The sequence below is a fragment of the Ursus arctos genome, unplaced genomic scaffold (genome assembly GCF_023065955.2).
Source record: "Ursus arctos isolate Adak ecotype North America unplaced genomic scaffold, UrsArc2.0 scaffold_28, whole genome shotgun sequence".
Classification (NCBI taxonomy): Eukaryota; Metazoa; Chordata; class Mammalia; order Carnivora; family Ursidae; genus Ursus; species Ursus arctos.
The window spans coordinates 30,696,273-30,713,257 of record NW_026622963.1 but is presented as its reverse complement, the minus strand read 5'-3'; the positions used below and the strand labels follow the sequence as shown (position 1 = coordinate 30,713,257).

The following is a 16,985-nucleotide window of genomic DNA, read 5'->3' as shown; positions in this document are numbered from 1 at the left end:
ACATCACTCCCCAGGGGTGCACACTTTCTATGGGGCCAAAGAGATTCAAAATACCATGTCCTCACATTTCCTTAAAGACAGAGCTTTAGGTAAAAACCTGCTCTTTTCCTTCCCTGGTATTTCCTTCTATTTAACTAAAAAAGAATCTTCCTGGAGTCTATAACCCTGCTATATAGAGCACCCCCAGGGAAAAGCCAGGTGGGGAGGAGGGGGCAGAACTTTCCTCTTGAGAGTGTATGGAGAGTAGTGTTGACAAACATTAATTACAGCCTTTGTATTAGGAAGAACTCTGTTGCTAACTAAATCCCTAGGAGTTGCTCTGTTCCGCTGATGATATATGTCATGATTGAGCCCTATTCATCAGAAACTAATCAAAGGGTACTCAAACAGCCTGTTGCTGATTGCAAACCAATAGACTTTATTGTATTAAGTTCCCCTCTGCCATCCTTTAATGAATATACACTTATTGGCTGGACTAGTTTCTGGGTCAAGATAGTTTCAAGGTGATTTTCCTCTCAGTCAGGCAGTTTCCGGGTCCTTTGTGGCAGGAACCACATTCTTTTTAGTCAACTACCTCAATGAATAGAAAAGAGGATCAAGATACAAATGTTTGGGTGAAAAAGGCAAATTCCATCCTGCCGTCCATGCCCAAACTCCATGCCTCTTAAATTGAGTTCAAATCTATTTAAAACACACACATGAATCACATCCCATGTGTAGATATCCTGCCTTTAAGAAGCTGCACCAGCCTAAGAAGGGTCAGAGGTCATGGAGGATTTCAAGCTTCGGTATGCAGGGACTAGTTGCAACTGAAAAATTAACAGTCAGGAGTGTGGGGTGGCATGGAGGAGCGGGTAATACCATCTTCTTATGATGACCCACATAGCAGCCATGGTATTTGGAGCTCGACACCAAATTCTTTAGACTTGAATTACAAGAGGCACTTCTTTGATAGATTTCTTCTTGTTCCAGTTTACAGGCAACTAATCCTCACCGCATTGGATCAAACAGACGGGAGCAATCAATTCAGGGAAAGCAAGCAATGCCAGGTCTGCTCAATCTTCCCTCAATGAGCAGCAGAGGGTGGGGGGAAGAGGAAAGAAAGAAAGAAAATGCAGGCATGCCTGCACCCAACATTGCTCAGCAAAGAAAAAGATGAAAAGACAAGTTGAAATATATACCCCGGCAGGTGGAAGCGCTTGCCGTCAGAGGGAAGAGGCTGAAACACCACAGTGATACCAAACGCGCCACGCCCGGGGGTGCTGAGTGGTACTGAAGGGAGCAGGGGCGGACAGCCACCGTGATGATGTCAAAACAAAAGAAGTCAGGGGCAGCATCTCTAGGGAGGAAAGAGGTCTGGATTTACTTAGGTCTCCGTGGTCTATGATCTATAGTACAGTGTGATGAGCAAGTTAATTACTGCGTTTAGGTAATTAAGTCACAGAGAAACCAGTGCCTTCCAAAGCAAAATTAATTTATGCTGCTAGATCTTTCTAGGCTTGACTGGCCATTTGGTGAGAAGTCACACTGGAACCGCAGCCTAATGGTGGCAGGAGGAAAATTAATGAAAATAAGCTAGAAATAAAATGGCCCCAGTATGAATGGCTTTCTCTCTGCCTTTGGAGCTGAAGGGCATGAGATACTTCCTGGTTTACCAGCAGGCACTTCCTCCCCGAGCAGCTCAACGCCCTGTCCATTCCCTGGCTCAAAGTATGGCCAAGAGTCTTCTTTGACTCTTCTGACTTTCCTTGGTCCTCTCTTCTCTCACATGGCCATTATAGCTTTCTTTCTTGCCCCCTGAATCTGTTTTGGTCAAGTCTAAAATATCTGCATCAAAAGGGCTCATGTGGATAATGGTTCTCCCTCTCCTGACTCATTCCTGATCCTCACACTTCTCGGAGATCTATCATTTCCCTGCGGTGGCTGTGAGTCAGGGTCTCCGGGCAAGAGTATTAATCATCTTCAGGTGGTTCTTCTCAAGATCTGAGAAGGAACAGTGCTATTTCAGAATGGGGAGAGTAAAATAGTTCTTTCCCTAAGTTCCTAGATGTTGGCAATGAGATTGCCTTTTTTTGCTGAGTAATGGCTCCAGAATGATGCCTGTATACATATAAACACATTACTGGCAAGCGTAAGCATAGGTCGGTGTGCGCGTGTGTTGCTAAGCTGCATCTTCTCTACCATAAGCAAACTTTATTAATAATGCATGTTCATAATTACATGTAGCTTTGTATATTCATTTATGCGTACATGGAGGCAGCACCCTCCCTGTGTCCATCAAGAAGTGAGAATGCCCTGGTCTGGCTCCGGTAGAGCACTATTGCCCTTACCTTCAGCTGGCGGTCCCTCTGTATTTTCTCCTTGTCAACGACCTGTAGAACCACTTGACTTTCATTTCTGAGATGCGCTCCGATCGGAACACCAAGGCCCAGATTTCCCTCACACCCCCGTGAGCATCTTACCGCTGGAGGTGGTGGTCCAGAGCCTCTTCATCAACATTCAGGAGAGTTGCTGCCCGGGTCAGGAGCTGATGACTGCAGCTTACAGACTTGAGTTCCAAGATGAGGAGACTCAAGCAGAACACGGCTCCCATCTCCTCCAGCTCACTGGTGCCAAACTGTAGACCCTGCCAGGTAAATAAAACCATCAGCAGAGACTACATAATGGGAATGGAGTGAAGATAATTTGAGACCAAGAAAGGACTCCTGGACACAAGCCTATCACAGAAATTGAGAATTAATAGCATTTAGCAGTCACTGTCTAATGTGCTTTGTTGGGTGCTTTCTGGATTGGTGGTTCTCAGTCTGCATTATGTGTCATTGAGGGTTTCCCAGAAGGACCTCCCCCCAAGACAATAATGAGCTGGCAGGGGTCCTGAAGAGCAGAGAGGTCCATGAGGTTCCAGGAGTCACTTCTCCCACTTCAGTCAAAACAGCAGTTCTTCCATCTATATTTTTTAAAAAGGTTCCACTATTGAAACAGAAGATTGTAAACAATTGTACTAAGAGATGCCCTTTCTCTTCCATAAATTTGTCAACCAGTGGACAAGAATGAGGGAGAGCCTTCATATACAACTACCAAAACTAAGAACAACATCACCAGCATTTGTTATTTCATCTATACTGAGATAGCACATGAGAGCAAAGCCATGATATTTACTCAGTACGACTATCTATGAAGTAATGTATAATAAGAGTTAACAATTTTATTGAGCATTTACTAGGTGCCAGATACTGTTCTGAGCCCTTTCCCATGCATTTAACTCAATGAATACCTACCAAAATCCTATGAGATAGGTGTCGCTATTTCATACATTACATAGAGAAGGAGATTTAGACCCTTGGAGTTGATAGTTTACCCACGAGCTCACAGTGATAGAGACTAGTCAAGTGAATTGTGATTGACTCTTCAACAAAGGGCTATACAAAGACTAGGGAGGGCTCCCTTACATGATGAAGTACAAAGTGCCTGTTTTTTAAAATTAGATAGGAACTGGGTTTGAATTCTACTTTACCGTTTTCTGATTGTGTGATCTTGGACTTAATGAACTCTATTAGCCCCGATTTCCTCATCTGAAAAATGAGATCATAATTCTTTCCACACACTTAGTCATGTAGTGATGGTCCAGAGTCCACACAATGCTGGTCAATATCAGCTCAATTTCTCCTTCCTTATTCCCAGGAAATATGTTTAATATGACAGAATTCAATGTGGTCCTCAGTCCTTTATGTTTATAAATACATTTCATTTCAATGAAAAAGTATCAATAGTTGAATATTATTTTTAAGTAGCTTTTCAGATCCAAATAGCAGTGATACAGAGAACGGAGCTGTGATAGTAAAAATTCAAAAAGACTGGTCATAAGCTTCACAAGGGAAAACAAAATTCCAAACTGGGAAATCATCAGCCTCACAAAAGAATTTCTAGGTAAAAGGATAATGGAAAGTAGAAAGTCTATTTCAGCTGTTCGAAAATTTGATTTGCTGCATGTTTGGACACCTGTTTTCCGAAAGAAAGGAGACATTGCTTCAGAGTTAAGGGAAGTCTGTTTCTCTGTAAACAACAGCAGTGGGAGGGGAAGACAGATGTTTAACAAGTTATTTTTCTTAAGTCAATAGAAAAGATCACTGTTTAAAGACGGAGAAAAATCTCAGTCTCTTTCCATGAGCTAAAGTTCTAAGGTCTGATTCTTCCCCTGCACCCTGTTTTCCTGGCTGCTTTTCTTCATTCTAGAATGGCCAGCTGGGTGGGGAGTTATAAAGCGAAGGCCATGCCCTCCTCCTCAATCAGCCACCTTGCTGGTGGCAACAAAGAGTAAACAAGGAGACTATGAGCCAAATCTGGCCCCTCAAGGCAGGCAGGATGCCTGATACATGTGTGTAATGCCAGCATCTAGCAGAGCAAAAACAGGTCAAAAGAAGGACAAGTCCTTGAGGGAAACAAATCTCATTGCATGAGCCATATTGATAGGTCCGGGGCAACACCATCACATAAGTGAATTTCTACAAACAATGGCCAAAATGATAGCATTTTTATAAGACAAAAATATTTCCATATCCTAAATATTGGTCCATTTATTTCAGGCGATGGTTGGTATCATAAAAAAGACTTGTCAAGAAGACCTCGATTAAAGGCACTTGAACCACTTTATGGGCTGTGGGATCTTAAGCAAATAATTTATTCCATTTTGCTCTCCACTAAGAATCTCTCTTTACTATTCTACTCTTTTTATTCTCACACGCAAGATATTTATTTATATGGATAGTCTCCTCTCACCACCCAGTCTGGAAATGAAATCCTCAAAGGCAAGGACTGAGCAGTATTTGTTTTACATCCCTGGCACAGAGCCAATAGCCCCTTACAGAGCTTATCCTCAAAATATGAGGAATGGATAAGCAATGGCCCCCCATGGATGGATATGGAGACACATGAACGTATTGTCTCTTGGATACACGTTGTAGTTGTCAACTGGAACTTTGCTTCTTTGAGTAGGAAGTATATGAACACCTTTAACTATTCCGCCACTGTCAAATGTCATGAAGACTGAAATACTTTATTTTTGCTTCAGGAGATGAATTCACATCTCTGGATATGGTCCAGAAAACAGGTAGATAAAATTTAGAAACCTGATATCCCCTTGGGTCAGTTATCATGGGTTTACAGTAACAAGTTTATAAATAAAGCTGGCTTTGAGCTAGTTTAAAAGTGAGTCTTATTAAAATAGAGACCCAACTCTCCTCTCCTCCCAGCTTATATGTGTTAATTAGGATTTTCCCCCCATAGCTAGTAACAGAAAGACTGACAATAGTGGCTTAAACACAAATGGAGGTTTATTTTTCATAATAAGTTGGGGGGGATAGAAAGTTCATGGCATTATTTTAGTGTCCTAAGAAAATCAGGACTACCGTATCTGTCATTCTCTTGGTTTTCTCATGATTGCAAGGTGGCTGCTGTAGCTCCAGCCAGCACATCATGCAAAGAAGGAGAAAGAGAAAATGGGGAAAGGAGGCAAGCATACTCTTGCTTATATTTTATTGGCTAGAGCTGTGTAATAGAACCAGCTCCAGCTTTACGATGGTCTGGTAACTGAATATTTTAGCTTGTTCAACCACTTTAAAAGAGACAGGAAAAAGACAGCAGTGTTAGAAATGAGTGTTAGGTGAGCCAGACAGTTGATTCACATGTACATTTGACTCCGAAACTGGCTACTACCCTCATCACACAATTTTTAAATATCATAGATATGGGAAGAATATTTGTGTTAATATAGAAAATTACACACCAGTAAGGTAAACATAGGGTCCACAAAAAATGTTTAGAAAGTATAGGTACTGATAATTGGTGAGCAAAAGGAGAAAAGCAGTGAATAATCAAGCGTGGAAAAATATTCTACTTTATTATTTAAATACAAATGCCTCTTACACTCAGCAAATGGATAGAAATATATTCAAATTTATGATACATAGTGCTGACTCTTATGATAAAAGCTGGCACGTATCAAAATGCAATGACATTTGACATAGTAATATCACTTCTGAAAACTTTTTCCTGAGGGACTGATTCAAAATAAAAGTGAAGCTGTATGCGTAAAATATGTACTATGTCAAAGTTATACATAATCATTGAAATGTGAAGGAAATAAAACACTAAATATCTAGTAAGGAAGAAATGACTGAGGAAATTATAATGGAATAAATTTGATGAGTTATAATAAAGTCATTAAAACGATTATTATAACAGCCGTTCAACAATATGGAAAACGCTTATGATTTAATGATAGGTGGGGAAAAAAGCGAAACACAAAGCATGTAATGATGTGATTTCTGGTGACGATTTGGCAATAAAGGCAGAAGTGGCCACCCCCAATACCACATACACACTTTCAGACATTATTGCTGTGATTTGCCAATAAAACAGAGAAATTTGGAGGACAGATGTTATAAAGAGAACATCCGCATACCAGAAACTTTTTAAAAAGCTGCAACATGCTAATACATGAGGAGAATTCCCTTCCGCAGTACATTCCTGAAGCACATTTAGATTTATTTTTACTTCTTTTATGTGTAATTTATTGACCCTACAGATTGGTGTCTCCCATCAGTTTTAGAAAAATGTAAGCCACCATCTCTCTGAGTGTTGCCTTTCCCCCATCCCCCATCAAGGAGAGCAAAGATAAGCCTAACACTCCTATTAAACTTATTTATTTTTATTCTGTTCTCCATATCTCTTACCTTTACTTTCATATTTTTTTTATTTCTATCACTGTAATAAATTCTGAGTCTCTTTTCATATCAATGTTCCATTTTAATAATTTGCTCTCCAGCTTTACTGAATCTGCTTTTTGACTCATTCATCTCAAAAACTGTCTTTGGAACACTATAAATATAGTTATTTTATATTCTACTCCTGATTATTCCTGTATAGACAGTCTTTGCGGGCATCCATCATTTGTCTGACTTCCTGTTTAAGGTCAATACTGTGGGCTTGCCTGCTCAAATACTTGGTGATCTTTTGAGAGCCTTAATTCACAGTTTTCTGAACTTGAAGAAAGTCTCTGTGATTAGCTTCAAGTCTCTTTGCTCCAGAGAGAACTTGTGTTTTGTTCCCCTAGGAACTTGGGGACTACCCATCAGGGACCACTACAGGCTGAAGCCTCGGCTTGAAGCCTTTAGGGCCATAGCGTACATTTTAATCTTGACCCCAGACCTGCTTAAGGGAGGATCTGTGTTTAGAAATTATAAATGAGGGCTTTTCCTTTTTTGTCTGCTGTACCCAAAGCCATGGCTAAGAGAGTCAAGCATCCTCACATTCTCCCTTCACACACGGTGAAGTCACTGATTCAGTGACAAGTCATCATCTTTGGAGGTCCTGCCTTTATGTGGTGATCTTCAACTGGTCCTCAAATTTGCATGGGCCTCTGTCTCCATACCTAAGCCCAAGTTATAAGTGGACATGAATTAGTATCCTAGAGATCCAAGGATCTACAACAACTTCTGGCAAAGCCCACCTCTTTCTATAAAATTGGGCGTCATTGAACTCCCTCTAAAGAATACATAGAGGGAAAATGTTACATCTATGCACAAATAACGCAGTTAAAAGGATGGCACTCTGAAACACCAAACAAACGTCTTTTTTATGAAAAAGGTTTACTGCCAGAAATGAGGAAAATCTGAGACATTTCTTGTTTATATTCTCATAAAGGATCAAAAGTAGATTGCATTGGTAAAAATACAGCGAAAGATATGACAAGAGCTCAAAAGTAATGATACTATTGAGATGGAAGATATAATTTCTAAATTAAAACCCAAATGAAAAGAGTTAACAGACTGTTCGATGCAGAAAATAAAATTCATTATGTAGCAGACGACCTCAAGAAATTTCCCAATATCTCAAAGAAAATAATAGATTAAAATAATGACAAATATATATATATATATTTTAACATATACTAAGAGAGTAGTATATTTAATAGGTAATATTTAAATTAAATATTTACTAAGAGAGTAGATCTTAAATGTTCTCCTCCAAAAAAAAAAATTTGTAACTATGTGTGGTGATGATAATATTATAATATATATGTATATGAATGATATCTATATATGATATATATATATGAATTATATATTTATATATATTTATATATCATATATATATGAAATATATATATAAAGGAAAAGTGATCTACTCCCCTTTTGAATTTCAGACTCAGATAATCACCACGGAAGCCAAGAAAAAGAAAAAAGAGAGGAAAGAGGATGAGGAAAAGAAAGGGAGAACTATTTTGTATTTAAAAAATAATGGCGTGCTTGGGTGGCTCAGTGGGTTAAGCATCTGTCTTCGGCTCACGTTGGGATCCTGGGCTCCTGGTACTGAGTCCCACATCAGCCTCCTTGCTCAGCAAGGAGTCTGCTTCTCTCTCTCCCTCGGCCCTTCCCCCAACTCATGCCCTCACACCCTCTAATACGTAAATAAAATCTTTAAAAAAAATTAGAGTCTACATACCAACATATTCACCAAATATAAGAGATATAATAAAAAGAAACCCCAAAAAAGCATTGGGTACCCTATAAATAATCAAAATCAAATAACCTGAAATTTATTCACACTCTTAAATATCAAAGACAATGAAGCAACATGTACAGAATTGAGAAGAAAAAGTTGTGCCTCAAGAATGTTGTTTATGTGTGATGGCCTCGAGGAGATAAACCCAAAGAAGAGACAGCATTAAATGCAAACCACACGTAGATAAAGTGTCATAGTGTCTTTTAAAATATTATTTACAATATCCAACACATGGAAACAATCTAAGTGTCCGTGAATGGATGAATGGATAAAGAAGATGTGTGTGTGTGTGTGTGTGCGTGTGTGTGTGTGTGTGTGTGTGTGTGTGTTGGAATATTACTCGGCTATAAAAAGAAAGAAATCCTGCCATTGGTGACAACATGGATGGACCTTAAGGGCATCACGATAAGCAAAATAAGTCAGACAGAGAGAGATAAATACCGTATTTTCTCATGTTTATGTGGAATCTAAAAAAACAAAAACAAAAACAAAACAAACAAAAAAGATGAAACTCACAGATAACAGAGAACAGATTGATGGTTGTTAGAGGCAGAAGAGTAGGGGCTGGGAAAAAGGTACAGACTTCTAGTTATAAAATAAGTCAGTCATGTAATGTACAGCATGGTGACTACGGTTAATATACTGTATCACTTATTTGAAAGTTACTGAGAGGAGATCTTAAAAGTTCCCCTCACGAGAAAAAAAAAAAATGTAACTGTGTGTGGTGATGGGTGCTACCAAGACTTATTGTGATCATTTCACAATATATATATATATATATTGAATCACTGTGTTGTACACCTGAAACTAATATAAGGCTATCTGCTGATTATATCTACATATACCTACATAAATCTACATATAATACATATATCCACATATAGAGATAACCCAATTAAAGAAAATGTGGTTTGTGTTCAGAAATAGGAATATATAAAAATAATTATGCAGCACGATCTAGAGAGTATTTTTCTAAGAATGGCAGGGGGATGACATCATTAGGGAATCTACTAGCATAAATGTTAGTACATAAAGAGATCAAAAGGCAGAATAGTAAAAACCAAGAATTTCTGGACGGATGCATCCATTTCCGATACAAGTCTTAGTATGAGCCCGCCAGAACTGTTTCTAGACCTGAGGGGGCAGCATGGCGGGGTGGGTGTCAACACAGGTCCTAAGGCCCCGATTGCTGGTATCCCAATTCCAGTGCTGCCACTTGCTAACTGTATGGTCTTGGGGAAGTCATTTGACCTATTAGTGTCTCGATTTTCCCATCTGTGTTATGGGAAAAATAATAATAATACCTATCTCATGGAGCTGCTGAGATAATTCAGTGACTTTGCATATATAAAAATTTACATCGGCACGTGGCCCACTGCAGATTGTACAAGTACTTATTATTACCACTAACAATAGCAAATGCTTAGATAAACCAATATTTCGAGCCATACTTGACATACACAGTCCTTATTAAAACTATGACCAAAACTATGGCCTGTTCCCACTACTGTTATTTATCATTTTTTGACAGGTTCCAAACAATTCAATAAGATAAGAAAAATGAGTCATACATATTAGAAAGGAAGGAATCACATTATCATTATTTGAAGACTGATTATGTACTAAAACAAACCAAAGGAATCAACTGAAACAGAAAATCTATTAGATATAAGGCAAGAATTGAGTAAGTAGACAGGTTACAAATTAAATATCCAAAAATCAATTTTCTTTCTATAAACCAGCAAAATAAATTATTAAGTATAATAAAAATCCCATTCACAATAGCAACACAACTATAAAATGTCTAGGAATAGAATTAATAATAAATACCCCAAGGGTTGTATGATAAATCCCAGGACCTCACCAAGAGATAACAAGGAAAATTTAAACGAATAAAGCAGTGTGCTGAATTCTGGGAAGGCAATACCACGCAGTATCAATTCTCCTCATACTAGTCTATAAAAGCATAAGAAATCAAAACACCAATGGGGATTTTCAGACTTGGTAAATTAATTCCATTTTAGAAGAATACACGGCAAAAGTACCCAAGAATAATTTTGGAATGAAGAGTAAGAAAAGAAATGACAATGGGAAGATCTTATATGCTTACAATAATTCAATGCTACGGTATTAATGCAAGAAATGGCAAGACATGGCAGATGGAGAGAAGAATAAGGAGACCGCCAAAGCCCGTGGAATGTGTACAGGTTTGCATACGATAAAGTGCCTTCCAAGTCACCAGCAAATGGATTGTTTGGGGATAAAACAAAAATGATTGGTTAATATTCCACGGGAAAAATCTTACCACAATCACAAAATTATTCTATTTTGATGAAGGGATTAAATGTTTAAAAAAAAAACCTGAATGATTAGACGAGGAATAAAATATATATTCAAATGTTCTATTATCTCCAGACCAGGAGAAGATCTTTCAATGCATATCCTCAAAGAAGAAACCATAAAGGAAAATAGTAATGACTGAATAAATAAAATTTAAATATATCTGGATAGCCTGAAAGATCACAAACCATGCTAAACAAACAAACAAAAAAGAAATCACAAAATAAATGTAATTGCAATAAAGGAAAAAATAACATGATATAAAATACAAATTACGACAACAATGAAATACCATCATTTGCTTTTCAATTCACATTTACCTCTCACTCCCCAAATCACCACGCTCTGCTGTAAAGGGCTATAAAGAGACATTATCACGGCCTGTTCCTGATGGATGGTCTTATCACTGTGCTAGTTCCAAAGGATAATTTGGAAATAGATTTCAAAGGCCTTAAGAATGCTTACCTCTCAGAGCTAACAATGCAAATTCCAGAAATTTATCTTAAGAAAATAATCATAAGATGAATGATAGAAAAAAAAATCCTAAATGTGTGGCAATATATTACTAGTCAAACTTGAGTGTATTCGCAACATGGAATATTAAGACCGTGGTGTGTTTCGAATAAGCAACGCCACGGGATGTATTCATGGGCTAGCACGGAAGTGCAGGAGGTTGACTCGGGCGTAGCACATCTATTATGATCTCCATTTTATTTAAAATGGTTAAAATGATTGACGTGCACCGAAATGTTCACGGTGGTTAGAAATGCATGGTGAGGGGGCGTGTGTTCTTTGTTTTCCTTATTTTATGTTTAACCATGAAAACTACGTCATTGTTTTTGCCACACATACTTCCTTAAGCGATGCTTGTAAGCCTGGAAACGCTAGCGCATCTGAATTAATACGTAACTTAGATACTATGTGATTTTAAATTTATAAGTAAAATTAAATTCAAAATTCACTTTTCTACATTATTAGTTAAATTAAATATTTCAATAAAATACTGTAAGTGAGATACTTACGTAATAACAAAAGGCAGAGGAATGCCGGTTGGGCATATTCAGTTTCTTGCCTACCTGCTGCTTCCCTCGCACGCACTACCTGGCAGCCTCCACGTCCCTCTTCATTTCTCTGGGTCACTGGGCCTGTGCCTATTTTCCTTTTGGGGTAAAGAGCCTGCAATAAGGACTCTGTTCCCTGGAAACAGTCTCAGAAGCTTTACAGAGGGTCAGCGTGAGTTAGAGGCCGTGACTTTGAGAGTTTTAAACAAGTTTGGAGAGGCTGCAAACAAATGAACTTTGAGCATCCTCTGCAGAGAAGTTAGAGCCAGTCCAGCCCCTCGGATCTGGGAAGTCCTACGGGCAGGCAGGGCGGCAGGCCAGAGGGCTGGTAGAGGGCTCCTCGGCTCCCCTGCCTTACCAAACCCATCAAACGACTCTAATGCCTTCACGCTGAGGACAGAATCCGTCACCAGGCATGTTGGTGTCTCTGCCATCTGCTGGGCTCCTCTGCGCAAAGGCCCTCTGTCTCCATCCCTCCAGCCCAGGCTCCTGACCCCTTACTGACAACTGTTTCCCTAGTAACTGCAAAAAGGCCCTACATTCACTGGAACAGCAGGCCTGAAGGTGTGGGCTGGATTTTAAACGTGTCCTTTATTTGAATGCAAGACCTTCCCTGTGTCTTTTATTGGTGAATTTGTGCTCAAGCCATGAATGACACAGCAGACTGCAAAGGCCTCTGTGATTGCCTTTCCATGTCTTTCTGGACCATGCATATGAGAGTAAACAGGAACAGAGCCTGTATCCTAGGCAGCCTAGAATTTGAACAGAGAGAGCAGTCTAAGCGAGCTTAACCTCTTTTATAGACGCATAAACTGGCAATGCCTTACACAAGCTTATGTAGCGAAGCACACTAGGACTAGGGTTACAATAAATGTTCCCTTGACACGAATCAAACGTCCATGTCAATACAGGCTTTAAACTTCACATGTTTGTTTAATAAAGGCTTTTGGAGTTTTGGAGGTCATGTTTTCTTATAGGTTATATGGCCGTGTAAGTCCTAACTTTTTAAATTCCCCATTCCCTTTCTTACCAGAAGACTCATCCAATATGGCCCCAGGGACACGCACAGGCCCAGCCGTGGGCAAAAGGAGGTCATCGCCCTCCTTCACTATTGCCACCCACTGTCCCTCATTCTCATATCCCCTGGCCCTTTGACCTGCAGCTCTGCCCCTGGCTTCTGAAACCAGCCCTAGGCCATCTTATATGATGACTACCAGGAGCAACCTCTCTAGCCGTGGTCACTATGGGTTCCCTCGGACCTAATCTTGAACTTTCCTTCTTGTGCCACAGACTGGGGAGAAAAGAGGGAAGGTCCTCCTACCTTGGCCCATATGAGTCATGTACCACATTTTATGAAACTCATCTGAAAAGGGCCATGATCCCTGAGAGCGGATGCTGGTCATAGCAATGGAGCAGAGTTCTGCTTTGCCAGATTTTAATCCTTTAGTTTCTGAATCCTGACAAGGTACTGGGGGACATGGCAGAGGAGTGAAGGAGGACAGGATGGTGAAGGGGCAGGTGGGAGGCTTCGCGTGGTGGGCACGGGCAGTGGCTCTGAGCCCACAGGTGTGCAAGTATGTTGATATGCTAACAGCACGAACATACTAGGCATAGCAGTGGAATACCAACGCTAACCCTGACCCAGGCCTCCGTGCTCTGCACCAGCCTACCCAAGTGCAACTAGTCTCCTTGTCGCACTAGGGTGTAAGACACAAACCAAACCACCCTCACGAAAAGGTGGAATGACATTACAGTGAAGCTGCAGCTCCCAGCTCTCCCACACATACGGTGGCTCTTCGGAGAGTGGCCCACCGCACGTGCCCTCACTGACCACACTGGATGGCCAGCAGCTTTTGCAAGGTAAGAGCACCGTGACGGTATTCAGGCCAGCACTTCTCGGTGCACGATCACCAGATTAGTGTTTGCCTCTGAACTGTTCACGAACACTTACCTGTGATCAAACAGGGGGCCTCAGCCCAAAAGTGAGTCACTCACGTTATTAAGCACATGTTTTCAGTTCAGCTGCTCTGGTCAAGGAAGGAAGCTCTGTGATTGTGTCCCTTTGTATTCTGGTACAAGCTCCTCATCTCTTTGCAGCAACAGAGGGATCAACAGCTCGCGGCCCAGTTCCTTTGGGCAGCAATACTTCAAAACATAGTCCCCACTAAGGCCTCTGCTTGGACTCGTGAAAACAGATTATTCTGGTAGTCAGCTTTCTGGAATATGAATCTCAACTCTGCCACTTCCTATCCAAGTGACCACGTTCAAGTTACACAGCCTCACCAAGCCCAATGTCTTCATCCTTACAACGGGAAAATAGAACCTATCGCTTAAATGTTTTCGTGAAGATTAAATGAGATACAAAGGGCGTGTGCCCTGTGCAGACCTGTTGGGTAGAGGTTCCATAAATGTGCATTTCAAGCACTTTTTCCCACATGCACTATTCCACCCAAGGACACAGCAGAATCTGTAGAGATGACAAATACACAAACATATACGTATAAATACATGTACGCACGCATGTATAAGTGCCGCTCGGTTTTGCTTGGTTTTCGTTCTCATTCTTCCAACTTAAACCTCTATTTTCCTCCAATATAACCTGGTCAGTTGGATGTGGATGAGACACAGAAGGGCAAAGTATGGACCTGGACATTCAAGGAAAGCTAGAGCTTCCATCCATCAATAAAAGTCAGGTTACTGAATGGGGTGAGATAGGAGAATTATATTCCTAGTATATGACATTTTTATGGAAAGTAGAAGCTGAATTAAACCAAGAAAATACAGAGCTTGAGCAGAACAGAGGAGAGAAATCACCCCAAAAGCAAGCTTCATTTGACGAATCAAGCAAGTTGGTCAAAGAGTGAGACGGAGCCATGTGACAGTCCAAGGGGACCAGAGTGACTTCCTGGGGAGCTCTTCACCCTGATAATATCCCAGCACCATCACCATTGCTACCACCATTTCCTAAAACCCTAGACCAGCTTGTCCGGGGAATGTTTGCTTGTTCCACCCACGAGGTTTCTAACTAGGTTGTACCGACCGATAGGGATCCATGAATAGCTGATAACTGCCCTCCAATTGCATGGGCATTTATGTGCGGGATCTCCCAGGAGCGCCCTTGGCTTCATGAAGAATTATGGAGCTTTCTGAAGGTTGGCACGTAGGCTCAGTCTCAGCAAATAATTATGACAGTCTACTCTCCACTCATTTCATGGACATTTATTTAGCTCTCTGTACGTACGTGACGCTGTGCTAGGCGTTAGGAAGGAGAAAGCATGGTCCCAATGCTCAAAGGGCACTTTTGTGCCTGCCCCCCCCCCAGAAGACCACCTTCATTTCTCTATCTCTGTATCTCACAGTGTATATGGCACGTGGTGTAATTTTGGAGGGCAGGGTGGGCATTTAGAGGACCATCGAAAGAGACAGAAAACACCAGTCCTCGTGGATCTTACAATCTATCAGGCAATACAGGACATACGCTACAGTGGGAAACACTGTGGATGTTCAGAGGAAGAATGATGGTTCTGGCTTTAGCTGGGCTTGGAAGCTTAAGGACCTGTAGACCTACTTTGTTAGGCCATTTTCCATGCTCCCGCACAGTGTTATCAAGGTAGTCTAACAAAGCAGGAGTAGTAGTGATGAAAGCACTTAAACACATACCACTTTACACCTTCCTAACCTCTGCATTTATTTTATCTGCCTACCCTCTACAGACCTTCCAGTTCTGAGCGTTTCTGGTCACTAGCACTGCTCGTTTGATACTTTTGATATTTCCCTTTAAGCTTCACTTGACTGAATACTTTGGAGAGGGACAGAGAAGGAAGAAAACAAATACAAACAGGAAGAGGGGCTAAGATCCATTAGGGCCTACAGATTTATGCGTGCCTAGGAGCTGAATGTTATGATCCGAAAGATAATATCTGACCAAAACCAATATAACAACTTTATATTCAGTCAGCAAATGAGGCCTGACCAAATGCAGAGAAAAATCATCATTCAGGACTTCAAAGCAATGAGATTGCTGCATAAAATTTTCACATTGAGTTGATAAGTAAATCAAGAAATAATGGTTACTTTTAAAGTGTTTGAACTAAAGGAACCAGTAAGAAAATTTTATTGACAGCACTGATTAATACAATTAACATTCGGGGAGAAAAAGATGTCTGAATCCTTCTAAAACTTTGCTGTGCTTTTCAGCAAATCACGTCTACCACATTGCAAATAGATTTGGGACACTGACATGTGAGACCTTATGCATAAACGTTGCATTTTAAAGTATACACACAGTGACAATGCAAGGAGAAATGTGTTTCATAAATTTATTTAAGAAAATTATTTTTGCAGGTGTTTGGGTGGCTCAGTTGGTGAAGCGCCTGCCTTCAGGTCAGGTCATGATCCCGGGGTCCTGGGATCGAGTCCCACATCAGGCTCCCTGCTCAGCGGGGAGTCTCTTCTGCCTCTCCCTCTGCTCCCCCCCCCCACTCATGCTCTCTCTCTTGCTCTCATGCTCTCTCCAATACAGTACAATACAATACAATGAAAATTATTTTTTTCTGTGTGCAAAGCATTGACAGAATCCAGAGCTGCAAGTCTAGGTCCCAAACCGTGTGGCCTTGACTCTGCCTCTCAGCCCAGATGCAGGCAGGAGGCCCCCAGTCCAGCGACATATTCCAACAAAAATGAAGAGGCTACTACTCTCCTTCTACCCTGCTTGCTGCCTAGAGTGGTCGGCTGACATTTTCTGCAGGGAACCCTCTCTTTCATGTGGGGGTAAGTCTAAACACCCCTGGCTCTGCTCCCCAGATAAAGGGAACATGCTAAAGCCATATCAATCCAAGAGCGGCCACACAGCGACTGCCAACTGCGTGCATGTGGCTTTGTGATTCCCCAGGGTTTGCTTCTGTGTAAGGAAGTCTTCAGAATCCACGAGCAGAGAAGTAATAATAATAGTAATGAAAACAGGAGCAGAGCTGAGCACTGTCAGGCTGTGATCGCTCTGGCAACAGAGCAAACAGTCCCATG

At 40.8% G+C, this 16,985-nt stretch overlaps 1 protein-coding gene across 2 annotated transcripts in view; it reads right to left on the bottom strand.

Annotated features, from left to right (window-relative positions):
• AGBL1 (AGBL carboxypeptidase 1) overlaps window positions 1–16,985 on the bottom strand; it is a 708,586-nt gene that overhangs the window by 205,768 nt on the left and 485,833 nt on the right. For both annotated transcript variants that reach the window (XM_044388396.3, XM_044388397.3), the window contains exon 22: window positions 2,463–2,626. In XM_044388396.3, the coding sequence (XP_044244331.1) occupies window positions 2,463–2,626 (164 nt within the window). The remainder of the gene's footprint in view (window positions 1–2,462; window positions 2,627–16,985) is intronic.